This window comes from Lynx canadensis, chromosome C1 (assembly GCF_007474595.2).
Source record: "Lynx canadensis isolate LIC74 chromosome C1, mLynCan4.pri.v2, whole genome shotgun sequence".
Taxonomy (NCBI): Eukaryota; Metazoa; Chordata; class Mammalia; order Carnivora; family Felidae; genus Lynx; species Lynx canadensis.
The window spans coordinates 497,547-508,757 of record NC_044310.1 but is presented as its reverse complement, the minus strand read 5'-3'; the positions used below and the strand labels follow the sequence as shown (position 1 = coordinate 508,757).

The 11,211-nt window shown below is 64.7% G+C and overlaps 1 protein-coding gene across 2 annotated transcripts; it reads right to left on the bottom strand.

Moving 5' to 3' along the window:
• Positions 1 to 1,947: 1,947 nt before the first annotated feature.
• Positions 1,948 to 6,479, bottom strand: VWA1 (von Willebrand factor A domain containing 1). 2 transcript variants are annotated; one of them, XM_030327567.1, is made up of 4 exons: positions 6,369 to 6,479; positions 4,685 to 5,242; positions 2,430 to 2,708; positions 1,948 to 2,285 (listed from the first exon to the last, which is right to left on the bottom strand). In XM_030327567.1, the coding sequence occupies exons 1-4, from the start codon at positions 6,439 to 6,441 to the stop codon at positions 1,948 to 1,950; spliced, it is 1,248 nt and encodes a 415-aa protein (XP_030183427.1). In that variant the 5' UTR covers positions 6,442 to 6,479. The 2 variants fall into 2 exon arrangements, with proteins under 2 accessions (XP_030183427.1, XP_030183428.1); XM_030327568.1 differs by lacking the exon at positions 1,948 to 2,285 and having other exon boundaries at positions 2,623 to 2,708; positions 4,685 to 4,847.
• Positions 6,480 to 11,211: the final 4,732 nt, after the last annotated feature.

Here is an 11,211-nt window from a genome sequence, read left to right as displayed (position 1 = left end):
GGGCTTGTGGGGACATGTAGGGGAAACCCCACGCCCACTCGGCGGCACCTCCCCCAGCATCTGACCAAGTCTGGCCTGGCCGGGCACTACCATCTGCTCCTGGGACCCTGGACCCACAACCGTAGCCCCTCCCCCCCTCCACTCTGCTTGCTCTGGCCACACAGGCAGGGCAGAAGCCCCTTGTCTCCTATGCCATGTCACACAGGCACACCGTGGGCTCACCGCAGCAGGCCTCCACAGATGTTAAATACACCGAACGAGCGGGCAGTGCAGGCCCTAGGTGTTTAAGCAGGGAGCCGCCGGATTCTTGGAGTCTGCTTCGTGAAACATGGTGGAGGCCAGCTCGACTGAAGGCTGCCGGCCGCGCACACACCCCCACCACACCCGAGAGGGCAGACCCGGAACACGGCCTCTCCGCCCTGCAGTCGCGCGGGTGAGGGAGGGCCTCTATTTCCCAACAGCAGGCAGCGGCCGAAAGTCAAACTGCTGTTGGGGGAGCGGTCTTGCCAGCAGAGGGCGCCACAGCCCCGGCCCCCACCCGGGTCCGAAGGCTGTGGCGAGGGGGCAGCGCGGCAGAACCCGGTCCCTGTCCGGGCTGTTCGGCTCCAAACGCCGCAGTCCCCGCCCACGGAAGCCGCCAGAGCTCCCCGAAGAGGAGGTGTACGTGGCACGGTGTTCTGCGTCTCGGCACCAGGAGGGGCTCGGCTCCCCTCCTCTTCCCCCAGCACCAGCCACAAAACACTGGCCCTCCGTCTGAGAGCATTTTCGGGGCTGGAGTGTTCTGACAGGGAGTAAAGCACGCTGAGGAGACCGCGAGGCTCAGTCTACATCTGATTTACTCTATTTTACAGTCTGGGTTGTTAGTGGGGAAGAGGCGAAGTGAGCACTGAGTTGGTGCAGGCAGAGGAGCTCATGCCTTTGTGGGGCTGAAGGACAGCAGCTACGCCCTTAGGACTTGTCTGGTGGCCCCAGGATAGTGGTAGTGAAGACGTAGGAGTCAGAAGATGCTGTAGAGAATCGTTGGGGTGAACCCACCCAGGGAAACCTTGTTTGTCCCTGCCCCCAGCATGGCAGTGCCCTACCCAGAAGCAAGGGAGGCTCCCCATGAGTGCCAGACTTGGGGCTTGCTGGGGCAAGGAGCCCTCCTGTCTCCAGGGTCCCATCTTGTTCTTCCAGAAAGCGGCCATCCTCACCCCGGTGGCTGTAGCTGGACCCAGCAGGGTCCTGGGCAGGAAGGCAAGGTCACTGTCCCCAGCAGCCACTGCCTCTCAGGCCAACTGAATGCCCTGATAAAGACCACCATTCTGCTAACCCAGCTGCTGACCACACCGGCAACCTGCCACCACTCCTCCCTGCCCCTTTCCGGACCCTGTCCCCTCCAGGAAGGCTTTGGGACTCGGCCAGAGCCCGCTCCTGCCCTTCATCCTTCCGCCTTCTACCAACATCTAGGACCTGAGTAGCCGCAGGAAGTCAGAGCGGCCAACTGGACCAAGCCCTCTCAAACGGATGCCGGGCCCCCGCCACCAGAGGGACTGGGCCTTCGCACAAGCGAGAGGTCTAGCCGCTCCGCTCGGCCACCTCCTGTCCTGGGCCCACGGCCAGTCCTGTATCTGATGTTCTCAGCCCGCCCCAGCCTCCCTGTCCATCTTGCTGCTAATTCCTGCCCAAAGGACGGCACCGTGTACCCAGGTCTGGGCCCGGGCAGGGGGTCGCGATGGCACGAGCTGCTGCCAGAGCTGCAGCAGAGAGAGGGTCAGGCGGGGGAGTCGGGCGAGGCCTGCGTCCTAGAAGGCAGACGCCCCGAGCAGGGAGCCCTCCGCCGCGGGAGAGTTCTGGGTGGGGGGGTTCGCGCGGAGTCGCCGCGGGGCAAGGCCCTGCTATCGGCGGTGGGCGCCTCCCCCGCCGGGTTCGGGAGAAGGGGGCCCTCGGGTGGGCGGGGCGGCGGGCTCACGGCTCCCTGCCCCCGGCCCCCGGCGGCTGGGGGCGCGGAGCGCGGCTGCGCTCGCCGTCGGGCGTGCAGGCCTTGGCCGACAGCGCCCTCTCGCGGCCCGAGCGGAAGGCTGCCGTGACGGTCACCAGGTAGGCAGTGCCGGGCGCCAGGCCCTGCAGCGTGGTGCTGTTGCGGCCCGCGGGCACCTCCACGCGCTGCGCCGCGCCGCCCAGCAGCGGCCCGAACTGCACGTGGTAGCCGAGCACGGCGGCCGGGCCCAGCGCCGGGGCCCAGCTCACCCGCAGGCTGCGCGGCCTGGCGTGCGAGATGACGATGCGCTCTGGCCCGGCCTCCTCTGGGGGGGGGGGGGGGGGGGGGGAGGGAAGCGCGCGTGAGTGGGGTGGGGGCGGGACCCCGGCCCGGCCCGGCGCCCCCTCCCCGTCGCCCGCCCCACCCCCCGCCCCCGCCCGGCCTGGCCGGCCCTCCGCCTCCAGCTCACCCGGCAGCGTGTGCACCCGCAGGTACTGCGGCCTCACGAGGTGCACGTTGGACTCGGGCACCAGCTCCACGTCGTAGTCCGTGTCGGGGTCGAGGCTGACCCAGGCCCAGCCCGTGGCGTTCCCCGGCAGCTGCTGGCGACGCACGTTCCCCGGCTCGGCGCTGGGCGCCAGCTCCAACACGTAGTAGCCGGAGTCCGCGGTCAGCAGGGGCGGCCAGGCCAGGCGGAAGCTGCTGGACGTGACCTCAGAGGCACGGAGCTGCTGTGGCTGCATGGCGTCTGCGGGTGGTGCAGAAGGTCAGACCTCCCCGCGCCCGGGCTGGGGCCCTGACTACCGACTCAGGGAAGACCGGACGGGGAGATGTGGGGAACAGGAGCGCTGGAGAGCCCCAGGCCAGGCTCGGCCACCCCAACAGTGCTAACGATACACGAACCGGTGACAGGGCTGGGGTACGGATAAGAGTGCCACCCCAACTTGGGACTCCATCAGGAGCTTCCCTGCCTGCCTCAGCTGCAAACCTAGACGGGTGAGGAGCTATAATGGCCACCTCCCACCCAGCCCAGTCAGCCCCTCAAAAGTGGTGTCTGAGAACAGAGGACCAACCACCCTCCACAGCCCAAGTGGCCGGCACAGTGTGGAGTCAGTTCAGCTCTGGACAGTCAAGGCAGAGGGGCACCACTGGTGCAGCCAAAAGATGGGAGGCCATCGGGGGACACTTGAGGGGTGGATATATGACAACTCCAGGAGTAGCTGGATGTGGGTCTCAGAGTACTGCCTGCCTCTGGTTTCCAGGAGCAGGGGGATTCCAGAGTCAGCCCCCCAAATGTGCATTACTCCTGAGCCTGTGACACCACATGGCCATTTGAGTGACCACGCAAGCAGGTAAGGCTGGACACCACATGGCTCGCATGTAAGGCTGATAAATGTCGAGGCAGGGTTATGGCCATTGGGACCCTAATGCTTTCTCCTTTAATGCCGGGTGCTCCAGCTGTCAGCCTGGCACTCATCCTCCTGTCTATTCCCCATACTCAGACCCCCACCCACCCCTATCCCAGGAGCCCCCCACCCTTTTGCCTAACTGCCTTACAGCCTTGGGTTTCTCCTGTCCAGCTGCTTGCCTTTCCTCTTACTGTCTCCTCCAGGTTCAGCCACAGTGGTTGACTCAGGGGCCACCAGGGGCCAGGTGTCCCTGGGGCAAATCTCTGGGAGGACCCTCTACCTTTCTCCAATCCACAGTCCAACTCCTGGTTTCTGGTGGATGATTAACCCACAGGCTGAGACTCAGAAAGAATCCTGGGGTTAGTGGCATTTTTTAGTGGTTAGAGCAGGCTGAGCCAGCAACCGGGCCCTTCATCTCAGCCCCTCCCACTGTGAGGTTTGGCTGGGGGTAGGGGTGGGGGTCCATTAGAAAGTTGGTGGGAGGGGCGCCTGGGGGGTTCAGGCGGTCGGACATCAGACTTCGGCTCAGGTCATGGTCTCGCGGTTTGTGAGTTGGAGCCCCGTGTCGGGCTCTGTGCTGACTGCTCAGAGCTGGGGACCTGCTTCAGATTCTGTGTCTCCCTCTCTCGCTGCCCCTCCCCTGCTCGCACTCTGTCTCTCAAAAATAAATAAACATTAAAAAAAGAAAAAGAAAATTGGTGGGGAGCTTCCATCCCCTGCAGCAGGCCCTCTCTGGTCCAGCCTCTTCTCCAGCAATCCCCAAAACCACCAATGGCACAGACCCACTCAAACTCCTCTGTACTGTTCCCACCCACAGGGTAGCAGGGCCCGAGCTCTGTGGGAAGCAGTCCTAGCCCATCCTGACCCGGCTTTCTCATCTCCAAGCACGGTGGGAGCTGGCACACGTACAGGAGCCTGGGCTGCCCATCTGCAGAGTCCTCAGGCTTGGACCCTCCCTCTTCTTCCTCTCCACTTAACCACATCCCACCAGATGCAGCTCCTTGGCCTCTCGGCCCACTCCAGGCCCCCCAGTCGGGGTGGGCCCATCAGCAGAGAACCCCACCCGGAGATGTTTATTCAGGCCCGACCCTCTGTCCCACTATAGCCCAGGTAGAGGGGCACACAGGGCACACGACTGGAGCATGTCCCCCAAGGATGCACAGAAAAGCCATGGGTGTTACCTCCCAGCCGAACCCCAGGAAGTGCCACTGTCCCCGAAGCCCTGGCCCCTGCTCCAGGCCCTCGAGTCCCTCTCCCCCATCTCTTCCCGGGTTCCTCGCTGGGGCACCCCCAGGCCCTGCCTCCTCCCACCTACCAAGAATGGACCCCCTCAGCTCCTGGGCAATGATGTGCAGGTCGTCCACGTCCACAAAGTGCAGGTGATCCTCTGCGGGAGCCGAGGCAGCAGCTGACAGCTCCAGGAGGTTGCCACGACCGGTACTGACGATGAAGACGGTAACACCCAGGTCCTTCAGCTCCTGCATGGGGGGCCCCACGGGGTCGCTGGAGCCGCCATCTGTCACCCACACCAGCACCTTGGGCACCCCCGGCCGGGCCCCTGCCACCTCGGCAAACAGCTGCTCCTTGGCGTAAGCCAGCGCCAGGCCAGTGTTGGTGTCGCCCATGCGCTGGGCTGCAGCACGTATGGCATCCTGGACAGCCGCACCTGAGCTGTGCTGGCCGAAGGGGAACTCAGTGTATGGGCGGCTGCCCACATGCACCAGGCTGGCACGCAGAGCCCCAGGGCCCAGGGGCAGTGGGGCCACCAGCTGCCCCAAAAACTCCCGAACTCGGGAAAACTCATAATGAGACACGCTGGCCGAGCTGTCCAACAGAAACAGCAGGTCCCCCTGGGGAGCCGATGCTGGGGGACCTGGGGGAGAGGAGAGGGTTCAGCCCCAGGTGGTGGCCCCCAGACAGTCCCACACCCAGGGCAGAACCCCCAGGGTCTGAGCTTTCCCTAAGCTGGAGCTTGCCCTTACCCAAGTAGGCCCCGAAAGCCTGCTCCAAAGGTCCTGCAGGCGGCACCCCTGGGGGAAAGGGGAAAGGGGTCCTGAGCCCACAAGTGGCCCACAGTCTCAGTGGGTTCTAGCTCTGCACCTCTCTGGGCTGTCTGGGCTCAAGTCTTGTCTGTAAAGGAGAGCTGACCCCTCCAAGCCTCCACACCCACCCTTTCCTTAGCAGACTCTGTGCAGGCTGGAGCCGAGGGTCCTGGTCCAGCCCCCAGGAGTGTGGGTGGATAAGCCTAGGCCACAGTCCTTGTTTCCTCAGGCTTGGCTTCCAGAGAATCGGCCTCCAGGATGGAGTTCAGCCCTACACCCCTGCCTCCAGGTAAAGCAACTAGTGGGGGGGGGGGGGGGTGGCACAAAGCAGCTGGGGACACTGGGGGCTGAGATGGGCAGATGGGCAGATGAGGGAGACAGAGCATGATCACAGCCCATATGGCCAGGCTGGAGTCATCACCCCACTTACAGATGATGTCACCCCTCCTCTGGACCCATCCTCTGCTCCATCTGGACCCAGGAAGCAGGTAACCTGCTGCAGCAGCTTGAGGGGCCGCCAACCCCGCAGGGCCTTCCTCTTCCTCCAGGTACCCCAGGGGGCAAAAGGACCCCTTCCACCACGGGAGCCAAGGGCAGACAGGAGTTGGGGCGTCTGGGTACTGATCTGGGCTTTGTGGCCTGTTTCCCCCAATCCGGTAGGGCGACTCCAGCCCTCTTACCCTCCCTCTACTAGGTGTCACTGCAAGGAGAGGAAAACCGAGGCAGGGACCGCCTCCCCGACACACACCTTCCCCTCCCCGTTCAGAACCTACCCCCCAACACCTGACGCTCCTCTAGCCGCTCGGGGTACCTGGGCCCGCCCGCCGCAGGTGGGTGGGGTGCCCCTGCGGCCGTCCCCGCCCCGGGCCGCGGGAGGGAAGACTCAGCCCCGCGCAGGCAGCAGGGGGCAGGGGCGCCGCCCGAGCTGGAACCTGGCCCGCCTCCTGCCTCACTCACCACGTTCGGCGCCGCTCCGCGCCAGCGCCAGCCGCAGGCTCAGGGCCAGGCTGAGCGCCGTCCAGGGCAGCATCGCGCGCGACGGGACGGGGCGCGCTCGGCTGCCGTTCGCCACTCGCTCGCTCGGGGACTGCAGGGCGCGCCGCCGCGCAGGCCGGGCCTGCCCCCGCCCCCGCCCCCGCCCCCCGGGAGGCCCCGTCCCCGAGGCCCCGCCCCCGGTGAGCACTCTCCCCGAGTGCCGAGGCGCACAGAGCCCGGGAGGCGTGCGCGCAGAGGGACCCAGGCAGAAAGCGTCACGCGGCACTCGCGCAGATGCGACCGCGGCACACACGCGTGGGCGTGCGTACACACAGAAACCAGAGCTTTCTTTCCTGGTTGGGAGGTTTCGGGGTTCCGCACTGCCCCCTGCCCCCAACCGGGAGCAGAGTAGGGGGCCACTAAGCTGGGCCAGCCCCAGGGCTCACTGCCCGTGACCTCCCCACAGTGCTATGAGTCCTTGAAATCAGGCCCAAGAGCAACCCAGGGGTGCGAGGGGTTGGGGGTGACACCAAGAACAATGTCCCCCCCCCCCCCCCAGCAAGCCCCAGGCCCTGGCCTCACCTGGGGCTGGGGGCTGGGGGCTGGGGGCTGGGCGCTTAGAAAGGAGACAGAGCATTGGGAGGGGGGCAGAGGCCTGAAGGGGAGCCTTTTGAGGGACACAGAGCCCCCACCCCACCTGGCTTCCTGGAGAAAGAGGCATAGGAGCTGGTTCAGGTCCTGTCCAGGGTGACCCTGCCGGAACTATGGCTGTCCCCATACACTCTGCCCAATGAGTGGCCCAGGGCTGGGCCAAGGGCAGGCCCCCAGACCTCTGGAGGGACCCACTGGCAAGCCAGGACGAACCTTGCGATCCAGGATTTTGGCTGGGCCAGACCAGAGGTGGCTGGCTGGAGGGGGCATCCCCACAGGCACTCAGCCCTTCAGGACAGATTCCCTCCCCTTAGGTGAGGCAGGGCAATGTCTTTTGGGCAGGAGCTGAGGGTCCAGATGAGGTCCCTCACTACTAAGAAGGCTTTCTGTAGGGTAACCACTGCCCTCTTCCAGCCACTAGTCTGTGGAGCTGGGAAGGCACAGGTTCTCCCAGCCCGAGGTGGCTGGGGCGTCTCTGCCAGGATGTCCCCTCCCTTTCCCTTCCCAGGAGGATGCTCAGAAGCAAGGACGGATGGGACTCAATGGTTTTCCTTCCTCCCTTTATGGCAGGTGAGACACTCTGTGAGACAGGCTGGAGTTCCAACTTTGCCTAAAAAAGGAAGTGGCTGAGCCAAGCTGGAGGAGCTGGGGCAGGAACAAGCGAGAAGTGTGTCCCCGCCGCCCCCACCCCCTCGAAGGGAGTCTTGGCAGTGGTGGTGCTGGCTCAGCTCCACAGGCCTCAGGACTCTGCTGGGACCAGAAACTGCCTGGTGCTTCCGCTTGGGCCTGTGTGGGTGGTGGGGGCAATGGGCTCCCGCCCCTGAAGTCCAGGGTATGCCTCCCGGAGGGGCCTGGCCTGGCCCCCAGCCCCGAAGCACAGGAGGCTGACCAGGACTGGGGCCGAAGGGGACAGTGAGCGGAGGCCATGGTGAGGCCGCAGCAGCTGGAGGAGGCCTGGGGCTCCAGCCAAGAGCTGACCCCGGGGGGTGCTGGGGTTGAGGTGCCAGGTTAACACGTACAAACGCTCCTTGGTTCATTCTCCCTCTCACTGGGCACCCACCTGCCCGGGGCAGAGAGCTGGGCCATGGGATGCTCTGTGGCAGGGCAGTTCCCCGCCTTGTCCCCCAAGTCCTGCATGGCAGGCGGGCCCCAGTCACGCTTCGGCCTGTGCTGCTGGGCTGACAGGGAAGTTTCCGTCCCTTCTGGAAAAACTGAGCGGGTCTTCTTGGCCATGACTCAGGCCCTCGAGGAAGCAGCCGCCCTCCTCCCTCCAGCCTCTCCATCGGAGGGAGAAAGACGGGAGGCCCCGTGTTAGGACTGCTCTGCCAGGGCCTCTGCCCAGCCTTGGCTGAGCTCGACCAGCAGCCCTGGCCAAGTTCCTCCTCAGCTCTGCCCACAGTCACTCCTGCTGCTCATGCTGGGCTCACGCCTGACCCCTGGGAGATGCCCCCACATCCCACCACCCGATCGGCTCTACTCCCCTGGGCCCCGCTCTGCCCTGAGGCTCTACTGTCCACAGGGCCCCTGCTGCCTGCATCATGGCAAGTCTCATTCCAGTGTCCTGCACTCCCAAGGCGGGGACACAGACAGATGGAGGACCCCCAGGGAGTTGTGGGGGTCAGCCAGGAGCGTAACAGTCAGGGTCAGGGCTGAGCTCGAGGCAGACGCCAGAGGAAGCACAGATATAATTGTCCGGAAACCTCCTCTCTGAAGAAAGACAGGCTGGGAGGCCAGCGGAGTTGAAAGGGACAGAGGCCGCCAGGCCACAGCAGGCCCTGCCCCCGCCCCGTCGGCTCCCTCCCCCAAGCCCAGCCCCTGCTTGGTCCTGGACTTCGAGGGGCCGGGGGAAGGAGCAGCCTGTGTGGCTGAGGCAGCCCTGCCCCTGCAGCCTTGGCTCAGTCTGAAATCCCCAGGGCATCACTTCCCGGAGCTGGCCCACCAGGCCTGCTGGTCCACAAGCAGGTGGAGGGGGTTCCCTGAAACGCAAGCACACTGCTGCCTGAAGGCACTGCCCCTGCCCCCACCGGGTCCACGGAACACTCCCTCCTCCGCACAGCCCAGGCCTCTGCAGAGAAGAAGGGCCTTTTGTCCCTAGCTCACTGTGGTCATGTTGACCCTGGGGAAAAGGGCAGCTCCCCAGGCCTCTGACCCCAGCCCCAGGGCACTCTGGGCCTCAGGAGCTGAGCAGTGTGGGTCCCCACCCTCACCCGGTGGTGGTGGGGGACGGGGTACTACGTGCTGCTGCTGCTTACGGGTTTGTATCTCACATATGCACCCATGCATGTGCCCACCAGAAACGGGAACAGGGGCTGCTGTGGTCCTGGAATGGGGGCGTGGGGCAAGCCTGAGGCCCCCAGACCCCGTCTTCAACAGTAAGTGGGGTAGAGGGAGGGGGAGCAAGAGCCCAGAAGTTCAGCTGCCCCACCCACACATTCTTCTCGACTTAACCTGCCTGTTTGTGGTCAGGGACATGCCGAGACTAAAGGATCAGTCCCGAGGGTCTGGAGGTCCTGTTGTCGCAATCCCTAGGAGCCCAGGCCTGCTCTCTGTGGCCCCAGGGCTGAACCCTACCCAGTCCCCCTGCTGGCAACCATGGGGCGTGCAGCCTGGGCATGGGGTGGGTACCACCCTCTCTGAGTTCACCCAGCAGGTGTGAGCCGGGGCAGCCACATGCCAGAGTCAGTACTGGGGACATGCAGGCACCCTGTCCTCCCAGGGCTGCCAGGCTGGAAGGGGGACAGGCAGTGGCATGCTGGCCCAAGATGCAGGCCTGCTTATTTTCCCTGTCAGGGTAGGGCCGTGTCAGACCACATGGACAGGAGCTACAGGGAGTGCCAAGACCCTGGGGCAGAAGCTGACTGGCGTGTGTCAGGGCAGTGAGGGGGCCTGGGGGGCAGAAAGGGTGGGGCAGGTTGTAGGGCTTGCATGGGGGAGGCAAGGGCGCATGGCACGTGCAGGGGCAAGGTTGATGCCAGGGGACTGATACGAGGCATCTAAGGGGATGCCTTGGTGGCTGCCGTCTCGGGTAGAGCCTAAAGGACAAGGGGTGGCACGCAGGCCTCCAGACTCCCAAGTTTCTAGCCTGTGCAGAGAGCTGCATGGTGTGCCCTTTCTGAGGTGGGACTCCAGCTTTGGTTCCCCCTGCTGGAAATGTCTGTATCAGGGAGGTGACCACCACAACCAGCCCCAGCCCCAGGCAGAGTCCAGGCCAGTTTGGATTCGTGAGCAGAGAGTAGGGAGGGATGGGCCAGGGTCAACACCTCGGTGGGGGCTCCCCAGTGGTCAGGGTGGGACCCAGGGGACAGAGTGAGGGAGCTTAGCTCTCAGAGCCAGCACCAGGCACTATCTGTTGCCACCCAGCTCACCCACCCCAACGCCCTTTGCTTACCCCACATCCCTGGACGGGGGACGGGGGATGGGGGCAGGGCTTACACCGGTTGTGTGGCTGGGGGGACTGAACCCGCCAACTCCCCCTGGACCCCTCCTAGCTGCCACCAGTGTCTGAAGGGGTGCCTGCAGACACCTGAGCTCCCAGGAAGAAATACTTTGTGACTGAATATATGACCTTGGGCAGGTCCGGGAACCTTACAGAGGCCGATCTCACCACCTGTGGGGATGGGACAATGTGCCCGCCTGGGGTAATAGGGGAAGCAGACAGAGGGATGCACACACCTGTGCACAAACATGCGACGCGTGCGCACACACTGGCACACAGACACGTGCACTGTGGAAACTCCCCCCCGCCCCCTGTAGCCAGGCACACTCTTACAGGGCAGGGGCCTGGGCACCTGGGAAAAAAGTGTTGCCCAAAGTAGAGGTCTCTGCCTGGCCCACAAGTAACTCAGCGCCTCTGCCCTTGCCTTTCCAGACTGGTCCTCTAAAAACAGATCACAAGGCCCCTTCTGTTAACCTCCTACATCCCCTCACAGGGGCTCCTTTTGCGAGTGGGTGGGGTAGAGCTGGGGCTGAGGCTGGTCATCCCTGGGGCCAGCTAGAGGCCATGCAGGACCTTGGGAGTAGGCCTGGGAAGCTGGGACACACCTTAGGAACCCTTCGGGCTTGGGCAGCTGAGCTCTCCATCAAGGCCTCCCCCCGCCCCCCCCAACAGGCCCAGCTGTTGTTTTGATGACTCTGGGGCCAGGCGGATCCTCAGGAGAGTCCTCGTCTTCGTAGC

Bases quoted from the DNA above. Each gene is read 5' to 3' on its own strand.
- VWA1 (XM_030327567.1), bottom strand. From the start codon at position 6,441: ATGCTGCCCTGGACGGCGCTCAGCCTGGCCCTGAGCCTGCGGCTGGCG. The intron at 5,243-6,368 runs GTGAGTGAGGCA...CCTCTCCCCCAG, and splicing joins GCGGAGCGGCGCCGAACGTG to GTCCCCCAGCATCGGCTCCC. The intron at 2,709-4,684 runs GTAGGTGGGAGG...CACCACCCGCAG, and splicing joins GCTGAGGGGGTCCATTCTTG to ACGCCATGCAGCCACAGCAG.